General features: G+C 36.1%; 1 protein-coding gene and 1 long non-coding RNA gene across 5 annotated transcripts; one reads left to right on the plus strand and one right to left on the minus strand.

Annotated features, from left to right (window-relative positions):
- Nucleotides 1-5370: 5370 nt before the first annotated feature.
- LOC111911801 (uncharacterized) lies at nucleotides 5371-19555 on the minus strand. Of its 4 annotated transcripts, none has more exons than XM_042901152.2 (3): nucleotides 19268-19555; nucleotides 18427-18889; nucleotides 5371-5631 (listed from the first exon to the last, which is right to left on the minus strand). In XM_042901152.2, exons 1-2 carry the CDS (start codon nucleotides 19471-19473, stop codon nucleotides 18457-18459), a joined length of 639 nt encoding a protein of 212 aa, XP_042757086.1. In that variant the 5' UTR covers nucleotides 19474-19555; the 3' UTR covers nucleotides 5371-5631; nucleotides 18427-18456. The 4 variants fall into 4 exon arrangements, with proteins under 4 accessions (XP_042757086.1, XP_023763311.1, XP_023763309.1 ...); XM_023907543.3 differs by lacking the exon at nucleotides 5371-5631 and adding an exon at nucleotides 11221-11379; XM_023907541.3 differs by lacking the exon at nucleotides 5371-5631 and adding an exon at nucleotides 15913-16177.
- Nucleotides 15068-17396, plus strand: LOC122197350 (uncharacterized). The gene is made up of 3 exons (XR_006190682.1): nucleotides 15068-15195; nucleotides 15700-15813; nucleotides 17139-17396. It is a non-coding gene; the product is annotated as an uncharacterized LOC122197350 (long non-coding RNA).
- Nucleotides 19556-26817: the final 7262 nt, after the last annotated feature.

Genomic DNA, 26817 nt, shown 5'->3' on the forward strand with positions numbered 1-26817 from the left:
TGGTAAAAAAAAAACCTCCATTTATTAGAGAGGATATCAGTTACTAACTCAATCTCTTGATTGAAGTTCATACCCTTTACCTAGGGTTTTATCATATGCTTCAAAATCTAGCCCCAAATCGAATTAGATGTTTAGAAATAGTATTTCTTACCTTAAGCCATTAAATCAAAATCTAGCACCTTAGGGCCTATTTTGGGAGTGTTTTATCATAATGATTTGTTTACAAATCGTTTTCTTAACATGTTTTCGTTGCCACGTAGTGGTACATTATTTACCACGTCGTGACGAGTCTTTTATGATATTATACTCATGTGACAATACTCGCTTCGTCACTAATAATAATAAGTAATCTAAGTTTCTCGCAAAGCAAAAACGGCCTTACTAGGAATGTTGAGTTAAACTACTCGTGTTAGCATGGAAGTCATCCTGCCGATTATCTTCCTCTATGTCGTGGCTAGACATCCCCATGTCGTGACATTTTCAAAGTATGATGTTATCATTATTTATTTTACGTTGCTCAGATTACCATTGTGATCCCACGTCGTGGCCCTTTTATTGTCACATCGTGGCTAACAAAAAATGTGTTATTCTTCATATTTTGATCATTAGGATATAACTATTTGTACTTTTACATTATATTACTCGTTTTTATCTAGGAGAACTATCCATTACTTCTATTACAATCATACTCATGCATCTAATTTAAGTTTACAAAAAACAGGTATTACAAGTTATCCCTACCTTTAAAAGATTTTGACTCCGAAATCTATCATTTCATTCTCGGATCAACTAGAAAAATGTGAGGATATCTCTCTCTAAACTCATCCTCGGGTTCCCAAGTCACATCAGAACCTTTGTGGTGACGACATTGTACCTTCACTAGTACAATTTATATATTTCTCAAATTCTTCACCTTACGATCTAAGATTTTCTTGGGTTTCTCTGGAAACCTCAGCTTCTCATCCACTTCAACTCCGGACATTGGTATTGCCTGAGATTATCAAACAAAGTCTCTCTCAAATAGGAAATATGAAACACATTGTTGATGCATTGTAATTCTTGGGGTAAATCTAATCGGTGTGCAACTTCCTTGACTTTCTGTAAAATTTGGAAAATTCCAATATATCAAGGACTTAAATTTCCTCTTTTACCAAAACGAATTATACCTTTCCACGGAGACACTTTTAACATCACCATATCACCAACTTTAAACTGTAACGGTTTTTGCCTCTTGTTTGCGTATTTTTGATGGCGAAGTTGAGCAATTTTCATGTGTTCTTTTATTTCTCTTATTTTGGTTTACATTTCTTCAAGTATCTTGGGTTTTGCTAATGGTCTTTCTCCGGTTTTAGTCCAACAAGTTAGGGTTCTAAACGACACTCTTTATAATGCTTCAAATGGTGCCATTTGAATACTGGAATGAAAACTATTATTGTAAGCGAACTCCACTAACGATAGGTGTTCATCCCAGCTACCACCAAAATCGATTATGCGAACTCGTAACATATCTTCAATTATTTGAATCGTTCTTTCGCTTTGCCCGTCAGTCTGAGGATGATAAGCAATGCTCATTAATATCTTCGAACCAATCTATTTCTAGAAACTTTGCCAAAATCAAGATATAAATTGACTATCTCGATCTGATACGATAGAAATTGGTACACCATGAAATTTAATCACTTCTTTGATGTAAACATCAGCTAATCGGTCAACCGAAAAGTTTTCTTTTGATGGATATAAATCAAGCGGGTTTGGTTAAAAGATCAACCACAACCCAAATGTAATCATGTTCTCGTGAAGTTCGTGGTAGCTTTGTGACAAAGTCCATGGTGATCTCATCCCATTTTCTCACAGGAATAGGTAACGACTGGACTTCCCCTCCCAGTTTCTAGTGGTTTGTCTTCACTTGTAAACAAGTTAAGCAATTCTCGACATATCTTCCAACATCTCTTTTCATTTCGGGCCACCAATACATCTTTCTCAAATTTCGGTACATTTTTGTACTACCAAGATGTACAGTTTAACACGTACAATGAGCATCATCAAGTAATAATTTTCACGCCTCACCATGTTTCGGGACCCATATACGTCTCATAAAGGTTTTAAACCTTGGGAATTCTCAACTAATTGGTTACTATAGCTAACCATATCTTCCTGTTTCAAATTCTCTGATATCTCAGCTACTTTTTGATATTTTCTAATCAATTATGGTAGTCGGCTAACGATTCCCATATGTACGGAAGTAATATGGATTGGATTCTCCTTCGACTCAAGGCGTCGACAACCACATTAACTTTTCCAGGATGATAATGAATCTCACAATCATAGTCTTTGAGTAATTCCATCCACCTCCATTGATGCATATTCAGTTCTTTTTGATCGAACAAATGTTTCAAACTCTTGTGATCGGTAATAATTTGAAATTTTACCACGTGCAGATAGTGTCACTATATCTTTAAGACGAAGACTACGTGCAGATAGTGTCACTAGATCTTTGGAATCTCGCAATCACAGGACAAGACTGCTTGGCCGATTTTAATTGCCTTGACACATAGGCAATTACCCGACCTCTATGCATTAAGAAACATCTAAGGCCGAGTTAGGAAACATCAGTATAAGCAACGGAGTTATCTTCTCCCTGTGGTAAAGCTAATACCGGAGCTTGACGCAAGATCTCTTTTAATTATTGGAATGCTAGTTGTTGAACATCTGTCCAAATAAACTTCTCATTTTTCCTTATCAGCTTCGTCAATGGCACTGCAATCGAGAAAAACCATATACGAACCGTCGATAATAATCCATCAATCCAAGAAAACTGCTGATTTTTCAATGGATTTTTCGGAGGATCCCATTTAATTACCGCCTCGATCTTCGCAGGATCTACTTGTACTCCGTATTCACAAATAACATGTCCCAAAAATTGGACTCTTGGAGCCAGAATTCGCACTTAGAGAATTTAGCAAATAATATCTCTTTTCACAATATTTCTAAAATCTGTCGCAAACGATCTCGATGCTCTTACCGACTTCTTGAGTATATTAGGATATTACCTATAAATACGATTACAAATTTGTCTAAAAACGGATAACAAAATTTATTCATTAAGTCCATAAATGTAGGGGTGTTCGTTTGGATGGATCGGTTTAATCTGATCCGATCAAGTGAATCCAAATTAATTTCGGTTTTCAAAACATAGATCCAAATAGTCCAAACTAAATTCAAATTCGATCCGATCCAACAAAATTATAATTCGGTTGGATCGGTTTTTTTACAATTCGGTTTTCAAGAATTAAGATTAATATTTCAACATCATTTATTTCGAAGATTATTCCGGAAATACTTCAGGATTTACTATTGGGCATGATCTAGGAATCAGATCAATAACAAACTCTACTTGCCGATCAAGTGGTAATCTCGAAGATTATTCCGGAAATACTTCAGGATTTACTCTCACTATTTCAACATCATTTATTTCTTGTTTCTCGGTTATATGTTGCGACACATAGGCAATGAACGCTGCTCCTCCTTTTAAAATATCATTTCTAGCTTGTGCCATAGAAATTATCGGGACCTTCTCAAATCGTATTTCTCCTCGTATAGTTATTTTAGATCTGTTCAATAACAAGTAATTTCTCATCACAAATAATTTGGGCCTTATTAGCCACCAACCAATCCATCCCTACGACAACTTCAAACTTTTTGGTAGTTATTGGTTTCAAATTGATAGGGAATATTCCCGTCAATTTCAAACGGACAATCTAAGTATCGTTCATTAACTAAGATCCAACTCCCATCAATTATTTCTACTGTAATACTCTTGTTTAATGAGGCTAGCGGTACATTTGGTGTTTCAGCAAATTAACTCGACACAAATGAAAATATTGCACTAGAATTAAATACAACATGTACTGGGAGTGAGTTTAAAGTAAAGGTACCTGAGACAACATGGGGTTTGTCTCTAGCTTCTTCGGTAGTCATCTGGAAAGCCCGTCCTCTTGTAACCATGCCCCTTTCCTCATTCTTCTTCACCTTTCTCGGTTCTCCTCTATCTCTTCACTGACATTTCTCGGCACATCAGATTTCACCTTCGGGCATTTCGCATAAAAGTGACCAGTTTTCTCCATAATTGAAACATATTGGTTTACTCCTTGAATAGTTCCTTGCGGTATGTCCCATATTCCCGCATTGAAAACATTTCAATGGAATAGAGTTGCTTCTCACACCATCTGCCATCATCTCTTCTTAACTCGGTGGAATATGGTTTTCTTGAAACTTTTCCTCTTTTCGAGTATCCTTCAGTTGTGCTTTCCTAGTGACGCTTTTCTCTTCTTTTTTCTCTATCTCCACCTCTTTCTCTTTCTTGATCTTAACGTCTCAGTTCTATCTCATGATCTCTTGAAGCATCTACCATTTGACGGAAAGTGGTATACTTGGAATCTTGTATAAAATCATGTATCCGAGTCCTCAATCCCCACCAGTATTTGTTGATTTTTCTTTCTTCAATATCAACAAGTGTCTTGCAAATCGGGCTTTATCGTTAAACTCAACGGTGTACTCTTGAACTAACTTTGTTCCTTGCATGAATTGGGAGAATTCTTGTTCTAGTTTTCGCATTGTAGTCTGAGAACAATATTCTTCACAAAATTTTACTTCAAATTGTTCCCAGGTCAACATAGTCGCCATCTCTTCTCCTAAAGTACTACGGATCATTTCCCACCAGTAGTGGGCTGCTCCGGTCAACAAATTAGTGGCATAATCCACCTTGTTTTTTTTTTCGCACATTTTCTAGTACGAAACTTCTTCTCAGTATGTGTCAACCACATCATAACAACTATGGGGTCTATGAGTTTACAATCCATGAATGCTTTAAAAGTGCATCCCATCTTATTTGAAGTCCCCCCTCTTTGGCTCTCACCACATGTTTTGCCTTGTTTCTCTTTAGTAACATCCTCTAGGATCTTATCTTACTTTCATTTATTATTTGACTCTTCACGAGCATCAAAGAGATTAGGCAACACATCTCTGAGGCCTTTGACTACTTCTGCAATTGTTGCTCTAAGTTTTAGGGGTTGTTCGGGTGGCTTTTCTTGTCCTCCTTCGCGTATAGAGCCTTATGATCTTTCTTGTCCACCATGACAACCGCCCCTTCCATGTGATCCACCTATGTTATGAGTATCCACCATCTTGAACAAAGACTTCAACAATTTAGTTCAATATCTCAGTGTGAATCATGATCAACATAACATTTATAACACATCATTATCTTATTATTGCTCATTACAACTTTACAAGTATACAGACAATGTGTAGTAGCCATCTCAACTTACTCATTTTGGTTTAAGTTTTAGGTAAAAACTCATTTAAAACCCATTTCACTTAAACCTCAAGCTCTGATACCAACTTGTAACACCCAACTAAAATGAAGTACATATGGTTTTTTTTATTCAAAAAGAGTGTACATTACATTAACCTAACAAACAAGTCGTTATCTTACATATGAAAAGGAAGTATACAGGATCGAGATCGAGCTGGGTTTACAGTTAACAAAAATACATTGTAAAAAAAGTTTGCTTAACAAAAGACATTATGGCTACTTCATCACACCGTTCCCTTTATCATGTATACTTGTACCTGTAATCATAGAAACATTCAAACAAAAGTAAGCTCGAAAGCTTAGTGAGTAGAAATCAATAAATCATAATGCATAACTCAACCCAATTAGCTTGTCATCTTTATCATAATAATAATCATCACGTAATTGTACCCATTTATCTTTCATGGGTATAATATATAAATCTCATACTCTTTCTCATCAATCTCATTTAGTAACTATATCTCATGATATGATCAATCTACTCCTTATTAATCCATCATTGGCATCCTTGTGACCTCAATAAGAATAACTCTTTTAGTGATCTCAAGTGTAATGTAATCCAATTTCCTCTCATGAATTTATCATAGATACTTCATGTACTCAACCAAATTCTCATTTCAATAATTAATGAAATTAACTTTATCTGTTATAATTAAACTCATAACGTAATCAAAATCACTCACCTTGTTTACGGTCTATGTAGATGATACTCCAAGCTTTTAAACTCCTTATGTATAACTTTTCCTTGATTCCTAATTTACAATCAACTCATACTCATTAATGTTTAAATCAATTAAATGACTTAGCTCATATATACTTATATCATCTCAAGTATATATAACTCACGTGTAATTCTTTTATCAAACACTAATAGAGGTTTATTTTCATAACATCCATATCAACATCTTTTAGCATTAAATGACTTAATTCATTAAGTTATTTTATCTCTATGTGTTCTTGACCCCATATATTAAGTTTTGATATTAAATTGCTATTCTTTACACACAAATTTCATAATCAGTTGAATAAGTTGTAATTACACTATTATAGCATCAGTTACTAACTCAATCTCATGATTCAACTTCATAGCTAGGGGTGGCAAATCGGGCCATCGTGTCGTGTTTTTGTCTAACACGACACGACATGACAAAGTTTTATGTAACACAAACACGACATGATACGATCTCGTGTTTTTTTAACTAACACGAAAACGAACCGATTAAAAACGAGAAACACGACACGTGTAGCATCCCGAGTTTAGGAGTGCAAGTTCAGGGTTCAAAGTGAAAATGTGAATGGTCAACTCGGTGAGTCCATGGGTGGACTCGGCGAGTAGGGTCGCGATTCTGTTCGCGTGTTAAGTGGCCAACTCGGCAAGTCGGTGGTTGGACTTGGCGAGTTGGTGCTGTGTGGAGAAAACCCTAATCCCAGGGATTGAGCCCTATATAAAGAACATAATACCCTCTCCCCAGCCTCTTTGCTCTCCCTTAAAGTCCAGAAACCCTAATATTCGTTTGAGAGAGAATTAGAGAGCATTTGGATCTTGAAGGAGTGTTGTTGAAGAGATCTTTAAAGATTAAGAGGCTTGGAGCAAGGGGCTTTGCAAGGTTTTGGCTTATTCTTCTGTTGGAGTCTTCTTTGGAGGTAATGATTCGTTACTTGAGCTGTTATTCATCTAAATCTATCATTTGTGGGATTTTTGGGAATGTCTAGTGCTATCTTGAGTTTGGAGGGTGGATCTGAGGTTGCTACCTCAGATCTAGAGTAGTGATGATCCAAAAGAGCATAAAATCCCTGTTCAAGAGCTATTGATGAAGCATTTTAGTCTGAAACCTTAGCCAAGAGTTTATTATGCTTAGATCTCCTTGGATTCACGTAAAGTTTGCCACTTTACATGATGGATGGCTTGTATAAGAGTAGATCTATGGATTTGAGACCCTGCATGGCTTGGAAAGCCTCTGTATGGATTAAGAACTAGAGGTACTCGGCGAGTCATATGGGTGTACTCGGCGAGTTGCATGAAGATAGACAACAACTCGACGAGTTGGAAGAACAACTCGGCGAGTTGGTTGAAGATAGCCTTGGACTCGGCGAGTCTATTCTTGGACTCGGCGAGTCTGGTCGTGAGGTCCTAACCTTTTCTGCTTATGCTGTGAATCGGCGAGTCAAGGGATGACTCCGTGAGTTGAGTACGGTTAGACTCAGAGTTGTGGGACTCAGCGAGTCTTGGGGTGACTCGGCGAGTTGAGTCGTGTTATGGAAGTTTCAGAGCATGGGGACTTGACGAGTCAGCGGGCTGACTCGGCGAGTAGAGTCAGTCAGGAGGGTTAACTTTGACTGAGGACTTTGACTTTGACCAAGAGTTGACCAGTTGACTTCCAGGGGTGATTTGGTAATTATGGGTATTTATTGAGTTCAGTCTTTTGGTATTATCAGTGGTGGAGTTTGTATCGGAGGTTGGAGCAGTGTGATCTTATCTTTTCAGTCAGTAGTTGCGAGGTGAGTTATCCTCACTATATCAACAGGGTCTAAGGCACCAAGGCCGTCCCTCTATCGGATTGTAATTCGGGTATCGTTGTTATGTTATTGCTTTGCTATGTTTGCATCCTGGTAGTTGGGATAGTATATGTTAGAGACCTGGTTAAGGTCGGTATCCTGGTATATAGGGTGATGCTATGCTAGTGACTGGTTAGGTCGGTATCCTGGTTAGGATGATGTTATGTTATGTGATCTGCTAGATCGGTTTGATTGGATGCGTATTGTTATATGATTGTATGTTTATGTGCACATGGTTTTCGGACTGGGGCTGGGTTGAGGCGGGTCCTGCTTTGTGTTGTAGGCCAACATACCCAGGGCGGACCGGTTATCCCTAAGGCCCAGCGAGCGGTCCGGATAGGTTGTAGGCCCCACGAGGGGGGACCAGACGTGCCGAGGCGCGGAGTGGACCTTGAAATACCTTGAAATATGTTGTGTCATGTGAGGTTAAAAGATTGAGCATGTTGAAAGAGTAGTAGTTGGATAGGCGGAAAGGAAAAACTAATAGTTTGGAGGCAGAATAGATGAAGTCATAGCAAGTTCAGATGAAAAAATTAAAAGAGTGGGATTTGGGGAGGCGGATGACAAGGTCACGAGGATGTGAGAGTGGTGAAAGAGACTCGGTAGTTTGGGAGAGAATGGAAAAACTGAAATGAAGTCTTGATCTAGACGGCTAAGTCATTTCAACATTACAAAACAATTCAATTTGAAGGTTTTCTTTTACTTATGGTTTTGGTTTTGTATCTTTCTAGTTTATTTAAATAATTCAAAAAACTTGCATATAAATAAACGGGTCATTTTCGAGTTGAAATTCTCAACCCTAACCTTACCCATTTAATTTTCGTGTCGTGTCGTGTCAACCCGTTTATTTAAACGGGTTGAAATATCTTACCCAAACCCGTTTATTTCATGTCGGGTTTCGTGTCGTGTCAATTTTTTCCACCTCTAGCGACAATACTCGATCTGTCACTAATAATAATAGGTAATCTACTTTCCTCCACGTCGTGGCTAGACATCCCCACGTCGTGGCATTTTCAAAGTACGATGTTGTCACTATTTATTTTATGTCACATAGATTACCGTTGTGAGCCGACTTCGTGGCCCTATTGTTGGATTAAGTGTCTATGCTCATAACTATAATTGGTATATAATTGATTTGATAGTAGTACAGTCCTTTTGGGTTGCCTCAAACTTAGCAATTGGACATAATGCCTTTTAGAGAGAGGGAGAGATTAAATTATTTTGTGATTCATAAATTAATATAAAAAGTTTATTAATGTATTATGAAAATAATATATTAATTAGAAAAGCTATTATTTAATTTGTAATTGATAAAAAAAAAACTGAAAATTATTTTGGGATTAATAGAATTAATTAAAAGTGCAGAGTCTAAAGTGCAATCGTTCAATAGTTAAACAAAAGGCTCCAACACCTTCCAACCCTAGGGATGGACGGTTTTGAGGGAATATTCTAGGGTTTCTAGAATATCCCATGTTGATAAATAAGGAATGAGATAAATACCAGATTTGGAATTTTAATTCAATATTCAAATCATGGTTATCTAGGGTTTCCTTGTACCACTCATACCTCTAGAGAGATAGCACGACAATTATGGTGCTTGCTTCCAAGAGATCTACAAGTCAAGGATTCTTGTTATTTACTATAACGACAACAAGTTATGTAAACCTAAACCGTATTATGATTTTTGAAATATACATAGGGTTTCTAGGCTTTCTTGTTTGATGTTCTTAGTTACATAGATCCTTAGGTTGCATGAGAACTTAAAGGTTTTAAGTGTATTTGTTTTACCTAAAACCTATTAGTGGTATCAGAGCATTTGGTTTGTTTCAATTGAATTTCTATAATTGTTGAATTTGATCAATTAGGGTTTATAGAAATTAAACTCTAAAAGGCCAAGAATTTCGACTAGGTTTGAGTTTTTCGAAACCCTAGCCTCTACCATTGTATTTCGAAATTAGGGTTAGGGTTTTGAAACCCTAGTCTTCCTTCCCATTTTTCGAAAATTGCAAGTTTTTTAGGGTTTCCTATTTTAGATAAGTGTTAGTTTAATTTGATTAAAAGAGATAATTATAAAACTGGATAACTCTTACACCCTAATTTTCAAAAAATAGAGGGTTAGGATTAGGCTTAATTTAATTAGTTAATCCTTATTTTATTTAATGTTTTTAATTAATAGATAAATATAAAATCAATTTATGGTTTATTTTAAATTTAAATTAATTAATTATTAATTTTTGAAATTTAAAAAATTAAATAAACCTAGTATTTTGAAAAGTTTAAAATACACCTTATATATTATTATTAATTATTAATTGTTAACATATTATATGTATAAGAACCAGTCAGTCAAATCGCTAGTATTTTAAATTTATATTATATGTATAAGGAAATTGCCTATAAAATGGTAATTGAATGGTGTCCACTCTCACCCACTGCTTCCTTGATTAGTGAATGGTCGTTAGCAGACCAGATTTGATAGGACAACTAAATCTCATTAAAAGTATAATGTTATTAAAAGTACTAGAACTCTTTTTAAAATCCCCAATCTAGTTACTTTAGGAAAAATGTGAATTAGTATGCTAACACATGAAATTGCACATTTCATTTTATAAGTTGTTAGTGGAGTGTGTGTGGTTAACCAACACACTAATAGGGACTAATAAAGAGTTGTAATGGGTATCTCATAAATTATCATTGTTGATCGAGCGTGTGATGTTTACTAGCACATCAATTGGGATGATAAATGACAATGAGGTTACCAAGCACATTTGCATGGTTATTCATATATTGTTTGTGATCCTAGGTATCCCAATCACAAATAGAAGAACATACTCTGAAATTAAACATGCCATTGAATAGTTTCAATGAATCTCAAAAGACCTACGAATTTCACTTAATTTCATTTCTTTTCTGGTGGAATTGGTAAATCTTCATTTACCCACATTTATAAAATTTACAAGTAGATTACGACATCCCTTTTCTAAGTTGTGAATTATGTAGTTGGGTCATCGCCTTAGTATTTTATTTTGGGTTACTACATTAAGTATTATTCTTGTCTAACTAAAACTAACTTCTTTTTATAGATGTATACTCCAGCTGATACTTCTGCTTCCTCCTCCTCCAACCACCATAACTTCTCGTTGTTGTCGATCTGCTCAAAGGTGACATTGGATGGCACCAACTATAGTAACTGGATGCACAACATAAAGATGGCCCTTCGTTCGAGAACAAAGAGTATGTCCTTGAGAAGGAACTAAATGAATTTGACGAAGAGAATGTAACACTCAAAATTTCATGCCAAAATATTTTTTTTTAAAAATATTTAAAACCATTCATCATTACAAAGTTTGTTTTCAAAATATCTAATATCAGAGTTTTCCCAGAAACATAAACAAAATAGGAGGAGCTATATGATCATGTCTTCGCCTTGCCGCGATCCCCAGATGTACCTGAAACAATAAACTGAAACTGTAAGCCCGAAAGCTTAGTGAGTTTCCCCCAAAATACCGATACACATACAATCCACATATCCCTGTCAGCGATATCATATCATAACAAACTAAACATCATGCAATGGGTCCACAACTTTACATATTGGATTACCCCTAGGCCCACATTGTGAGTCTGGATTGCCTCCCGGGCCCACAGCTCACATCTGGCTTGCCATTGAGCCCACATTACGAGTCTCCCTTAGTCTGTAACTGGAATGCTCCTGGGTTTGTTGGTTACCGCACGGAGCACTTGCACCTCAACCCATCCCTCATAACATATCAACATATAACATAACTACCGAGCATGCAGATAATCATATAGCAACACAGGTAGTCCTACAGATCTACTTAATTGGCATAACCACTAGCATGCAACACTAACTCATACTCAACATCTAACACTACTAGGATAACATATCCAATGGGCCGGCCTTGGTGCCTTAGACCCCTTAGTATAATGAGGATAACTCACCTCGCATTGCCGACTCGAAGATAAACTCAAGCTCTTGGATTACTGCCACGAACTCCACCCCCTATATTCATTGTAAACCATACTTGTAAATTTTCAATCTTTCCAAAATGTCCTCCAAAAGTCAACTGGTTAACTCATGGTCAAAGTCAAAGTCAACTGCCAAGGTCAACAGTCCATGTTGACCTCAACTCGTCGAGTACCCTCAACTACTCGCCGAGTTCCTTGTAATACTCGTCCGCTCGCCGAGTCACTTGAGTGACTCGTTGAGTTCCTAGTGTTAGTGGTCGTAACCCCTTGGCCAACTCGACGAGTTTTCCCCTTACAACTCGCCGCGTTCATACGTGTCCAAAGGTTGGGAAAACCCTAGCCGACTCGCCGAGCCCAAGAAAATCTTCATCGGACTCGCCGGGTTGTTCATCCCACTCGTTGAGTTCATGACCATCTTTATACGACTCACCAAGTCCCTTCAATCCTTCATCCATACAGATGTTTTTTAAGCCATGCAAAGGCTCCAGATTACAGATTCAACCTTCCAAGGCCTGATTATCACGTAAACTTGCAAACTTTACGTGCATGCAAAGCTTTAAGGCCCCTAAATGACAAAACTAAGCTTGCAATGAAGTCTCACACTTGGGGGAAGGCTCATACTAGGCAAGGCTGATAACTTTATGGATTTAGAGGCCAAAGGGAGTCCAGATCTGAATTTACAACTTCAGATCTTAGCTCAAACATAAGAAGCCTTTCATAAAACCCATCCAAAAGAGGTTAAAAGAGACATGAGCCAAGGAAGCAACTTAATACCTTCCAGAGAGTGACAACTGATGAATCTCTAAGCTCCCTACGAGTTCCTAGCCTTGATTTCCTTACTTCCCCAAGTGTTTCCTCTTCCAAAATTCCTCCTCCAAGCTTGAACACACCAAAAGAACACACACAATCGATTTAGGGTTTGAGAGGGACAAGAAGCAGTAAAGGGGAGGCTGGGGGAGGCTAATGATCCTTTAAATAGGGTGAAATGCCCCGAAATCTAGGGTTTCATCTGCCAGCTCCTACTCATCGAGTCCGCTCTTGGACTCGGCGAGTAGATCACTAAAACACGCGGTCCAACCCGCTACTACTCGACGAGTAGGGCGAACAACTCGTCGAGTAGACCTAAAACCCTAAAAGATTCATACATAAATCAATACTTGAGAATCGGGGCGTTAGAGAGAAGGCCACTCCTGGGGAATTAGCTTCCTACAAGAAACACTACAATGACGCGAAAAAAGTTGCTTGCATCATGCGAAAAAAGCTTGGGTGTGAACGATTAGAGGCACGACAATTGTGGTACTTGTTTCCAAGAGATCTACAAGTTAAGGATTCTTGTTATTTACTATAATAACAACAAGGTATGTCAACCTAAACCCTATTATGATTTTCGAAATAAACCTAGGGTTTCTTATTTGATGTTCTTAGTTATAAGTTCAATAGTGCAAACATAGATCCTTAGGTTGCATGTGAACTTAAGGGTTTTAAGGTTATTTGTTTTACCTAAAACCTATCACCTATTATTGTCACCTCGTGGCTAACACAAATGTGTTATTCTTCATATTTTGATCATTAGGCTATAACTATTTGTACATTTACATTATATTACTTGTTTTTATCCAGGAAAACTATCTATTACTTTTATTACAACCATACTCATGCATCTAATTTCAAGTTTACAAAATGGGTATTACATAATATGCATTCATATATTAAATTACTGATATTGCTTAAAATGAAGAACAAATATATAACATCTATCCAGTTTTTATTAAACATAAGGTTTAAAGAAAATTTTAAGGTGTGACAGAAACTTCTTTTTTGTTATCATTTAAGGGTATATTTGAGAAAACTTGTGTAAAAAACCTCACGAGCTTGTCACTAAGTTATCTCAATTAGTTTTTTTTTTTTTTTTTTTTAACTGGCGTATAAGCTATTTTGCGGTCTTACTAAATACTACATTGCAATAAACTTAAAAAATAAGTTAGCTTATAGTGCTTCAAAACACAACCTTAAGTTGATTACAGTGACAAAAATGTCTTATCATGCCATTAAATTATCATGTCATTAAAGGCTTGGACATTTACATATGGAAAAACATGTCATTAAGCCCCTAAAAAGCCAAAAATAAAAGATTAAGGGACATTTTAAACCAAAACATAAAAGTTTGTAGGGCCTCAGTAACATTATCTCTTCTTCAATCGATTAATTTTCAATTTAATTACGTATTGATCGGTGGTTTTTGCATTGCAATGATAAATATGATGAAAACACTACAAAATAATTCACACAGAAAGATCGTAGGATGACTTGAAGAAATCAAGATCGAAAGCTAAAACGAATCGAAGAAATGAAGGATCAAGAAGAAGAAAGATAAGCTAAGGACCAAAGTGAAGTGGTGAACAACAAAGGATGGTTGTGAACATTGGACACAACGACGAAGTGTTGGGCAATAAGGATATGTTGTTGGACAAATTAATCACGCCTTAGTCTTTCGATCATATATGACTCATCGGTGCTCCAATTGACACGATTCAAGTTGGCGTGGAAAGAAGACAAAATTCCCTACAACCTACATGTTGAGTTTTTGGGAATTCTATCATTATCAAAGCCGAAATCAGACCAAAAGTGGAGCAATGAAACTGTTTGAATCTTGTAAAACCTTACCACCACCTTCCCACATTGTCACTAACTCAAACCTTACAATCTTACAATCTTACACTACCCGTGGATATCCCACATCTAAACCCTTACAATCCTAACCAAAATCCCATGCAACTAGCCTCCCTAATTTCTTGAACCCGACGTAAACAAACCACCTAATTCTCCCATGCACAATCCCATGCACACACATGCATGATGAGAACCTCATTTAAACGTGAACATTCCACCGCCTCATTACTCATAACCCCAAACCTTTTTTTTTTTTTTTTATTTTTTTTTATTTCACATTAGCTTATTCTATTAACCAACCATGCGTACTAATCCTTTATCCTACTCCTTGCATCCCACGTAAATCAAACATTCTATCCACCGCCATATTTTCCTTCATCTCAATTCTCAAGGAAACCAAAACCTTTCTATCACCCTTATACTCTCATAATAATACCATTACAAAACCTTCTTAATTGCATCCCACATCGCTAGTAATCAAAAGCCACCCTTCCAAGGTAACCTATAAATACATCAACAATTCACCATTTTCAGCCCTTCAATACTTAAACAAGCATGGAGTCAACATTAGCATGAGTGGCTACGCATTTTGTAATCACACCTAGGTAATTATGTCGGCTAAAAAATTTTGCTATTATTTTTTTATTTTCTCCTTTTTCATTTAATTTACAATTCAATTAAAAATTATTAGTTTTCTTCATTTCAAATTTATGATTGTTTTCCTTTTAAATTTATGATTGTCATGTTTCGTTCCTTTTTTGTTTTAAACTGATTTTTCCTAAACAATTAATTTTATCTGCAACTTTAGTTGATTATTTTAAACAAATAATTTAAATATAAAGTCCATGTGATTCGACCCGACTTATCATAGCTATCTAGGTTGGTTGGTTTATTTTTGACCGAAACCCAAATTCGATCACTTATCAAGTGAATTGTATCGCATCATTCACCAAACAAAAATGTTTCATTAACATACATAAACGAACTATATTGCCTTTATTTAATTATTTTTGCTTTCTTTATTATTTATTTATTTATTGATTATAATATAAAAGAGAAAAATAGGCCCTACCTTGACGTGATACCTCTCTCACATACACTCTATCCAGGTTTACTCATGGCACTCCTTTTGATAGTGTTGTTCAGTCTAATTTCAGCAAGTAAGCCCATGAAACACTCGTGTAAGCAAGGGGACTACAATTAGGAACGCTCTCAAATACCTTGTATGCAACGTAATAATGTCTATGATGAAAAAACATCGACATTTCCCTAAATCTCAAATAAGAAAAAGAATCAATCCCAAAAAAAATGAAATCGCAACATCTAAAAAAAGCTTATTTGTTGAGAAGATGACAGAGGAATTGCATTAATTACAATGAAATTAGAGTAAATAAAATCAGAGTGATGTTTTTGTCACGTCGACCAAATATCGATTGAGCACACACATTTCAAAGTAAAAATAATTACGACCTTTTTATTTTGGAAAAAAATACAGCAATAAGAAAGAAGAATAAGAAATCAAAGGCAGAAGAAAATTGAAGTTGTACTTGTTCTCGATGAAGGTTGTCCAGAGTTGAGAAGTAGCACCTGCTGTCGAACATGAAATTAGAGGCAAAAGAAGTTGAGAAGTAGCATCTATTGTCGATGAAGGTTGTGCAGAGTTGGTATAGATGAACGTATTTGTTGAAGCAAAATTGTATTTTCTATCTTTTCCTACTAATTATCCCAATTCCGGCGGATGGTTTTGAGGACTCCATAAGGCAACCTTTTCATTTCCTTCCTTTCCCTCCCATAATAAAAACTCAATAAAACATGATTTTCCTTCACAATCACTTTCTTCCCTTCTTTAACACCTTGTTCTCGATTTACTTTAAACAAGGAAAGGGGAGGAAAGAAAGGAATTGGAAAGAAAAAACATGTTCTTGAGTGTTTTTATGGGAGGAAGGGGAACGAAATGAAGGGATTGAGAAAGGAAAAGTTGCGTTTTGGAGTCCTCAAACCATTCTCCAAAAATTGGGATAATTAGATGGGAAAGAAAGAAAAAACAATTTTGCTCTTGGCTTTTTCATCTTCAACAAATACGTTTATCTATTTCTTAACTGTGCACATCCTTCATCGAGAACAAGTGCGAATTCAATCTTTTGCCTTTGATTTTAGGTTTCATTTCTCATTCTTTCTTATTGTTTCATTTTTTGGTCCGAAATAAATGGGTTGCATGATTTCTTTTACTCTGATTCTTTAAATTAGCGCGATCAGGAATCCTGATTCCTGGTCAAATGTGCCAGTCAGTTTGATTTCATTTACTTTTGATCAATCTGATTTCTCTCTCGGCATAAGGTCTATTTTTTTTTTTTTTTTTTTTTCAAAATTGTTGCTACGATTTCATTTTTTTTAAGGTTTGATTCTTTTTGAGATTTAACATTAACGAATTGTCAATGTTAAATATTTTAGTATCATGATTCAATCAACCAAGTAACCAGGTTTTTGAAATAAAAAATCCTAAATGAATTGTTTGCAACTTATATGTGTAGTCCTATTGTTTTTGTAGGGATGATCATAAGACGAGCCGATACTGAATACCAAAATGGGTGAAAAAATGAGTACTGAACTTATGCATGTATGCCATTTGATTTGTTAATCCATAAGACCATAACTAAATTCATCTCAAGTTTTATGTTTCATGTATGCAGACCATAAGCTAATGAATGAGTTTTATACCACAATGTCATCTTTATGTATGTATGTATGTATGTACTCCAACTCTGCCATTTCTATTAGACTTTTGTCCCAGTTTTGCCAATTATCATTTTTTTAGCACAAATCAATTTCATATGTTGCTATCTGTTGCGGTTGGTGATTTTTGTTTTTTTGTAGTTATAAATCTTGGTGATTTTTGTTTTTTAGCACAAATCTTGATTTTTTATACATCTAATATCATTTTCTTTTCATTTCCTTTCAACTTGAGAACATAACTTTCCTACCTTTCATTCCATTTCCTTCCAACTCAACAGCACAACTAATTAATGTTTTTTTCCTTCCTTCCCTTTCTTTAATTTATTTTAAAACTCGAGACATGGTGTCAAATAACTCAAAAACAGAGGGTAATATAATAAATAAATTACTATAAAAGTACATACATAAAGGTAATATAATCATTTCATGTCTAAAGGGATGGAATCTATAACAAAACCAAACCACGTGGAGGTTCCAAAGATACAGACAAAACACGTAAATTAACTCAAACCACAACAATGATTTGTCTAATTTACTCCAAAGTTTATTTTATGAAATATGTAATTATTTGGTTAAATGTGTTAAAAATATATGGTTATTTCATGATATGACAACTCTTATCTTGAATATTTTAGTGATTATCCAAAAATAAAAAATGAAATGTTTGTAATGGTATCATAAAAATATTTTGTGATTTGATGAGTAACATGTACCCATATATTAAATAACTAAGAATGTTAACCTGATATTGCTTAAATGAAGAACAAAGATATAACATCTATCAACTTTTTATTAAACACAAGTCTTAAAGAAAATTTGTGAGGTCTGATATAAACTTCTTTTTTTGTTATAATTTAAGAGTATATTTGAGAAAACTTGTGAAAAAAAACCTCACGAGGCATTAGTATGTGTTCAACAGACAGATTAGATAAATATATTAAATGACCAAAACATATTGAACATAAGATAGCAAGTAACTGGCATCATGAGGCATTAGTATGTGTTCAACAGCTAGGACTTGATAGTTGATAATATTCCACCATAATCACCATAATCACAAATGAAACAGACAAAAGTTAGAAGTCATGTATAGTAATACTAACCTAAATGTATGTTTGGCAAACCCAAAAGCTTCAATATGCAGCCACCTCAGTAGATTTGCAGCCATCAACATCCACCCAGACTTCATTTACTCGCCCAAAGAACTTAAGTGGAGAGTTATATTGTGCAATTGAGTATGCAAAGCTACTAGAAGAAGAAGTAGAGTATGGAGACTTGCTTAAACTGGTGGCTAACTTCTCAGCTTCTTCCACAATGTTGTTATCTCTTGCAAAACCAGAAAATTGGCGAACTGCTTTGCAACTGGAAGTCCATGAATCGGGGACAAGGTTGAGTTCAGGGAGAGGAAGAGGGGGTGTGGATTGGAACTTCTCTGGCAAGTAGAAATACACGACATATGCTGATGAATCAAGGGGTCCTGCTCCAGGGACAAGGCTTGTTAACACAGGAACTGTCATTGGTACACGAGAATTGTTCAAATTTGCACCTTCAATGTACTGGAACAACCTGTAAGAGACAAGATGCATAATAGGCTACTAATAGCATCAAGTAATTCAAGTCTCTTATGAATTGAATCATATTCATAGAGAGCAATCATGATTCATGTACTAGTTAGAGAAATTCATTAGGAGATGTACAAGTAAAAAGTAATTATAACATGGAACATGATCACATCAAAGACGTTTATTAGTTTGGAACGCATCGGAGGAGTATCGATTTTGATGCCCTAGGATCAAATTTGAAACATGAAAAATGGAAAAAGTGAATTTAATCATTTAAAAGACGAAGAATCGAATCCCACAGCTCATAGAATACAGAAAAAAAATCAAACCGGTAATCGGTAATAATAAAATAGGAAAACTATAGAGAGGAACGAAAGGAAACCTGTGGAAGCCATCTCTGGTTGCTTTTCGAAAGGAAATTTCTTTAACGGGAGCACTCATCCAAACCGAATCCGTATATAATCTGATCTCAAATTCCGATTCCGAGTGAACGACTGTGTATTGTGGTGATTCATACGCGTTGCTAAGCCCTAATATGCAGACGAGGTTGACGATCGCTAATAAGAAAGACAAACTCCTCTTCCCCATTGTCGTTACTCAGAAGGTCCGCTGCTCGCCTGCTCGGCTTGGTGCAGTTCTCAGAATACTTCTACTTCCAGGATTTCGTAAGTAGTTAAAAATGGGACAAAATTGCAAAAATGGTCCCTGTGGTTGTGGTTGGCAAATTTATGTACTTTTGGTCCAAAATGAACTGGTCCAATTTTAGATATATTGTGTGGTTTTGGTCCCTATGGTTGTATTTTTTTGTGTTTTTGGTCCACATCCCACCTAAAATGACTAATATGCCCCTTAAATAGTTATATTTTAATTTCTTTTATTTATTTTCTTATTCTTATAATAAAATAAAAAACAAAAATAAAATAAACCCACCACTCTCTCTCTCTCTCTCTCTCTCTCTCTATATATATATATATATATATATATATATATATATATATATATATATATATATATATATATGATCCTCCAGATAAAAAAGAAACCCAACTCGTTCTTGAAGGTGTTCTCTACCGGATCAATATTGCAGGCTTCATCGTCCCATGCTTCTCCTTCGCACCTCCAATAACCACCCTTCACATCTGTTTCTTCGACGACCATCGTGCCACCGTTACATCTGAACACCTGTAACAAAAACCCCAAATCTCCACAGTTTTTTATTCTAAAGAAGAAAGAGACGAACATGAAGGGTCGGGGTTTGGAATTACCTCAGAATCTGAAGACGAAGAAGGTGATCGGAGAGGTTGGGTTTTTTCTTGCCTTATATCACCTTGGTTCACCCCACGTCTCCAGTTTTTCACAATTGATCGACACCTACCTCCCATTTCTTTTTCTTTGTTCTAAATAGAGACGTCAGGTCAATTTATGGTGGTGATTGGTGGCTAATTTGGGAGGTGATTGGTGGTTATTGTCGTGTGATCAAGAAAGGGGTGGAGGAGTGTTTATGGTGGTGATGGGTGGCTAATTTGGGAGGCCGATGGATGCGCCGCCACTCTCGACCTCATATGTTCCCTTCAATCCACCTTCTACCACATTGACTATTCAACAATCAACATCAAGCCACATTCAACACTCACCTTCTTCTTTAAATCCATCGATTTTCTGATTTTGCGGGTCTTTGTGGATGGTGAGAAGTTAGCAGAGCTCGGCCAAGCTTTTGGTTTGATTTTTCCGGCAAGATTTGGGAGGGAAAGGCATATAGTAGGGTTTTCTAGAAAAAATCTGATGACCGGTGGTTGGTGGTGAAAGCTTATCAGGTTAAGGAAGGAGAGGTGGGGGTGGGGGAGATGGAGGTGGTTGGCGGCGAATGGTGTTAGGGAATGGAGATAGTGGCGGGAGGAGTGATAAAGAAAGATTTTGGGTGTGTTCTTAAGCGGATGGTGGAGAACAACGACGGTGGCAGGCGGATGGTGGTGGTGAACGTCGTTGGTAGCAGATGGATCTTGGTGGTGAACGATGGTGGGATATGTTGGGAGTTCTTGAGAGGGTGGCATCTGGTGGGTATACTTGTGTGTGTGTGAGAGAGAGAGAGAGAGAGAGAGAGAGAGAGAGACTTTTTGTATCTTTAATTATTTAAAAACGTTTAAAAAATAGAAAATACAAATCTAAAGGGTATAATAGTCATTTTAAGTGTATAGGGACCAAAAACACTAAAAAGATCCAAAATTGAACCATTGATGCACCACCAAACTTTTTTGGACAAAAACCGCAGAATTTTGTCAACCACAGGGACCATTTTTGCAATTTTGTCTAAAAATGGGCAAAAACATATATGGCTAATAGCCAACCCCCTAATAAATCAATCTTTTAAAAATAAAATTTTGTGATAGAAAGAAAAGTTAGCTTTTCAAATTTTTTTTTTAAAACCTGAAAAGTTTATTTTTAACGGTAAAGTTAATGCATATATATATTTTTTATTTTTCTTGAAAAAAGTCACCGGTCAAAAAATCATTTTATAAAAATGACTTTTAACGTCCCAAACATCCCCTATATTACAGTTGAGTTAAATCATCTTCATCTGTTCTAATAAATAAATTTTTTTTCTTTTTTATTTTGACATATGTCATTTTTGTAAGATATTTTAATTTTTTTTTCCATTTGGTATTTTCTTGTGCTTTCAATTTTTTTAAATTTACAAGTAAATTCCACATTTTATGTGAGTTTATTTATGTTATGTAGAATCATTAAATTAAATTTCAACAACCATAAAAAACCGTTGTACAACCAGAAATTAGGTAATAATTAGTTCTTCCAAAATTTAATATTTACTCATATCGTAATTTTCACTTATACAATAGTTTCTTCAAAACAAATGTTATAGAAAAAAAATTATAAACAAAGAAAATAGTTTTTTATAAGCTTTTATTTATTAGCATATATATTGAAAAACTTGCTTTATTCATCGTACTTGTAATATTTATGTAAAAAATATTATTTTAAGAAAAAATACTTGATGCTTATAACTTTACATTCAACCTTTTTTTAATAAATTCATGTAATATACGGGTCTTACACATAGTAAACATTAAAAAAAACTAGAATTTTTATGGGCATGTTATAAACTTTTTCATTAGCAATAAAAATTTAGGATGTCAAATACCAAAACCATGTATAGAAAATTAGGATGACTTAAGATGTAAAAACACAAAAGTAATGGATCAAGTCATGCCAAACAAAATGCTTAAAAATAAGCACAAACATAAAGACAAAATTACGTCAAAACATAGACAAACCTAAATGTATACCGACACGTATATAAAAAAGATTTTTTTTTAAATTAATGAACGAAAGTTCTAAATTTACGTTAAAATGTTGACCATTCGAATTTATACCGACACATACATAAAAATATACACGTAACAATGTAATATCCTGAGTTTTCAGGTATTTTCAAATCCTTCATTTGGTTTTAAACTATGTCATTTTGGTCCTTGGATTATAAAGATGTAGCCCTAAGAAGCCCTAGTGGCAAAATGGTAATTTTGGGAGCAGGATTTGTACGCTGGGCGTACATGTGAGTACGCTAAGCGTACTAGGGCGCGCCATAGTATGTTGGGTGTACACATATGTACGTTGGGCGTACTAATGTCTGGGTGAAACCCTAATTTTTAGGGTTTGAGGAGTATTTAAACATCTTTATGGATCATTTAGCCTCATCCTTTCAGCCTCCAAGCCCTTCAGTCGTTCTTAGAAAACCTTAATCTCATAAGAGAGTGTTTTGAGCTTAAAGTGTGTTCTTTGTGTGCTTAAAGGAGAAGGAACTGCATCAAGGAGTTTAGAAGGGAAAACAAGCTTGTGGATCTTTGATCATCATCATCTTTTTGGGAAGCCCCAGAAGATAAAAAGTTGTTACCTTTATGCTTGGTTTGCTTAGATCTCATCTTGGTAGCTTTATGATGTTCCTTTCCCCCAAAAAGTCCCATTATTGTGCATGTTTGGTGTTGGACGTTTTGGGTTGTCCTTTCAGACCCTAGGAAGGGTTCTAAGCCATAAAAATGAGGTCCCTTTAGCTATTTTGGCTCCATGCTTCTTGTGGAATGTCTTAATGGATTAATACCATGTATTAAGGACTTTTTGGACGTATAAAGTCATAAAGTTGGAGAGTTTATGACTCTAAGGTGCATTTGGACCATGGCTTTGAAGTTTGGGCTTAAGTGCTTAAGCCATTAAGCACTTATTGAGGTTTTAGACTCTGCGAGGATATGCCTCGCGTAGAAGGGAGTACGCCCCGTGTACTTGGTCAACGTCCCCGTATTTCAGTCAATGCGAAGCTTCTGTATGCTGTACGTACAACGTACCCATGGAGTACGCCCCGCGTACTCGCATGGTTCAACTGTTTTCAAGTCAACCCGGTTGGGTTGACCCGATTGAGTTAACTCGACTGGGTTGACTTAGTGGGTTTATGGATTCTGACCAGTTGACCAAGTTTGACTTTAAGGGTAATTTGGGTATTATTAGGTTTTGATGGAATTAGTCACTTGGTGGTTGTAGGTATTTAAGTTGAGAGCTGAGATTTAGAGTCAGACCGTATCAGTTCTGTGTTGCTTGTGAGGTGAGTGTTCCTTACTATACTTTCGGGTCGAAGGCACCAAAGGTCGAACCATTGGTTTGATAACCTGATATTGTTGATATGCTGAGTATGAGATAGATATGCATGCCAGTTTTGATATGCTAGTCTGGTAGATCTATAGTACTACCTGTGATACTGTCTGTTTATCTGTATATGATATTATCTGTTATATGTCGACATATTGTGTGGGTTAGGTTGAGGTTATACTGTTCTGTGCGGTAGCTAAAAAACTCTGGAGCATACCAGCTATGAGTTGAGGGCTAGGGAGGGCATGCCAGACTCATACTGAGGGCTCATGAGCATTCCATATACGAGCGGAGGGCCGGGAAAGGTATGCTAGACTTGTACTGAGGGCTTAGTAGTAGTCAGTCTGAGGGGGCAAGCCAGACTTATGTTGTGGGATCATGGGTAATCCAGTCTGTTAACTGTGGACCCATTGCATACTGTTATTATGTTATGTGCTATTTTCTTGCGTTTTGGTATTTTGGGGGAACTCACTAAGCTTTGATCTTATAGTTTTGGATTATGTTTCAGGTACCTCAAAGGATCGCGGGAAGGCGAAGGCGTGATCATGAACCTCCTCATGTTTTGTTTCATGATTTTGAGATTACTCTGATATTGACTTGTTTTGGAAAACTATTTGTAAACAATGATGATTTTTGGGTTGTTATATAAGTTTAAATATTTCATGAATTTTATGGTTGTTACAAGTTGGAATCAGAGCCTTGGTTTGAGTGAATTGGAGGAACACTCATGTGAATCCAGTCCCAAACTAAGGGAAAAGATTTTTAAAATGATTTTTTTTTCAAATGATTTTCAAAATAATCAAGGAGGATATGATGTGTACGATCAGTTGGAGCCAGTAAGTAGACCCCAAAATACCATACTGTTAATTGATATTGTGATATGTTAGAACAACATGCTAGTGATAGGCTAGGGATCTTCAGGACTTTTCATGATAGAATTTCCTGATTATATGATGCATGATAGCCTAGGGTTCTTCTCTAATGGAATTGACATAATTACTGTAGTTGCTTAGTGTATGCATCATGGTCATTCATAACTAAGATTTTATAGCTTGAGAATGTTTGGTCTTGATGGGTTAAGGCCATTTTTGAAGCTAAGTATTGTAGATCTGGATGTTTGGAGGGTTCCTTATGCTTAAAGGTGCAAACTTTATGGTGTTTATGGTCTCATTCATGCATTAAGTAATTTATTAAGCTCTTTTGAGCTGTAAGAGCCTCATTAAGCCATGCATGCACGTAAAGTTGGCAACTTTACATGATAAACCATCTTAAGGAAGCCAAATATGAGTTTTGATGGAGGTCTTAATCGATTAAGAGCTAAAAATGGAAGTTGGCCATATGGGAGGAGTACGCTGGGCGTACAAGCAGGTATGCTTAGCATACAAGCCCTAAAGTGAGTATGCTGCGCGTACGTGATGCTTAGGGCCTTGTTGGACCATCATGTTTTTGGGTTGATGCTTGTTTTGGGTTCACTTGGAAAAGGCCCATGAAAGGGATTGGGCCCAATTTGGAAAATCGAGCCATCATTGGGCCTTGGGTGATTAATTTGGAATTGGGCCTTTTATATTGTAGGTTTGGGCCTTAGTGTTGGTCCAAGCTAGGTATGGGGTAAAATGGTCTTTTTACCTTAATTTTTGGACTGATAGTGATGGATTGGAAGCCAATTATTAATTGGATGTCATTGGTATTGATAGCTCATGGATTTTAGCGGGCCAACAACTAGAGATCCTTTTTGTGAGATTTGCCAGTGCGAGGTGAGTTTCCTCACTGTGTTTAGCAGGTGAAAGGGAGCAATATCGGCCCATGATTTTGTTATGTTAGGATGCTAGATGTCTGCGTGACTCTTTCATGTGTTTTGTAGTCTTATGTTTACCGGGCGGGGCCCGATGTCGGCTGGGGCCTAATGACCATTTTGTATGCTATGTATCTTTGTGATTATTGCATGTGTATGTGTTTATATGTTATAAGTTTATATGTATGCCGGGCGGGACCTGATCTGTATACCGAGCGGGGCTCGATGACGGGTGTGGCGCATTATGTGTTTATTATGTATGGTATGTGGTATCTTGTGGAACTCACTAAGCTTTGTGCTTACAATTTTCAGTTTATGTTTTAGGTACTTCTGGTTCCAAAGGAAAGGGCTTGGGATGATTGCAGAGAACACACCACTCATTTTTGCATCTTTGTGATTTACTCTGATTTTGAGGATGTATTGATACATTTTGATAACTTTGGTTTCATGATAATGATATTGTTTGATGTTTATTAATCTAAAAATGAAAAAAATCATGGTCTTATTTATGGGACGTTACAATCAATTTGATGCCATATTCATTCTACCAAAATCTTAACTTTACAAGATTGAAGAACTCAAGAATGGTGATCCATATGGCATATTCTTTGGTTTCTTATCCTCGAGACATTATCGAAGATCTATTGGTGAAAATTGGAAAATTTCGTTTTTCCATTTGATTTTGTTGTCTTGGATATGAAATAGGATGAAGAGGTACCTATTATTCTTGGACGTCCATTACAAAATAACTCAAGAGCCATAGTAGACATTCGCAAGTCTAAGCTCACACTATGAGTGAGGAAGGAAGATATCACATTTGGAGTTGATGAAAGGTCCAAGAATTCGAAGGCATATAATTATGTATTTTTCATGAACGGGGTAAATGAAGAAGATAATGAGCTAGAAGAGTTGGAAAAATTAATGGAAGAAGAGTTACGAACTTGGGAGAAGCTAAAACCACAAGAAATGTGAAGCTTACAAATCCTTAAGCCTCAATTCCCATGGTATTTGAAGTATTTGCATTCACTACCCCAAGAGTGGAATCTAATGAGATAAATGGTGAGAAAAATAGTTTAGTGATGAGAAAGACGAGAAAAAAGAAGGATAAACCTTATTTGACAAAATGGATGTGGACATGAAGGAACCCGACAAGGAGGAAATGAAGAGCAAGGTGGCTGAAAAATCTCAAGGAGTCAAGCGCAAACAAGATACAAGCAATAACCCGAAAAAGAAAGAAAACTCGAAGAAAGTATATAGAAGACGAGTTACAACTTACAAAAAGAAACAAATCAAGATAAAGGATAACGATGAGATTCCGCTCCCAATAGGTACAACATAAAGCGGGAAGGAGTCCGATTCATGGCTCCATCAAAAGAAGCGCTTCTTGGGAGGAAACCCGAGTTTAGTTTGCATTTTTCTTCCTTTTCTTTTTAGTTTTATTTTTTTGTTTTTGTTTTTAGGATTAATCACTCGTTCATATTCTGTTT

This window comes from Lactuca sativa, chromosome 4, assembly GCF_002870075.4.
Source record: "Lactuca sativa cultivar Salinas chromosome 4, Lsat_Salinas_v11, whole genome shotgun sequence".
Classification (NCBI taxonomy): domain Eukaryota; kingdom Viridiplantae; phylum Streptophyta; class Magnoliopsida; order Asterales; family Asteraceae; genus Lactuca; species Lactuca sativa.

What these genes read in the sequence shown, in the direction of transcription:
- LOC111911801 (XM_042901152.2), bottom strand. Translation starts at nt 19,473, where the DNA reads ATGGGGAAGAGGAGTTTGTCTTTCTTATTAGCGATCGTCAACCTCGTC. An exon ending in ACCAGAGATGGCTTCCACAG is followed by an intron (nt 18,890 to 19,267) that starts GTTTCCTTTCGT and finishes TGTCTCTTACAG; the next exon opens with GTTGTTCCAGTACATTGAAG.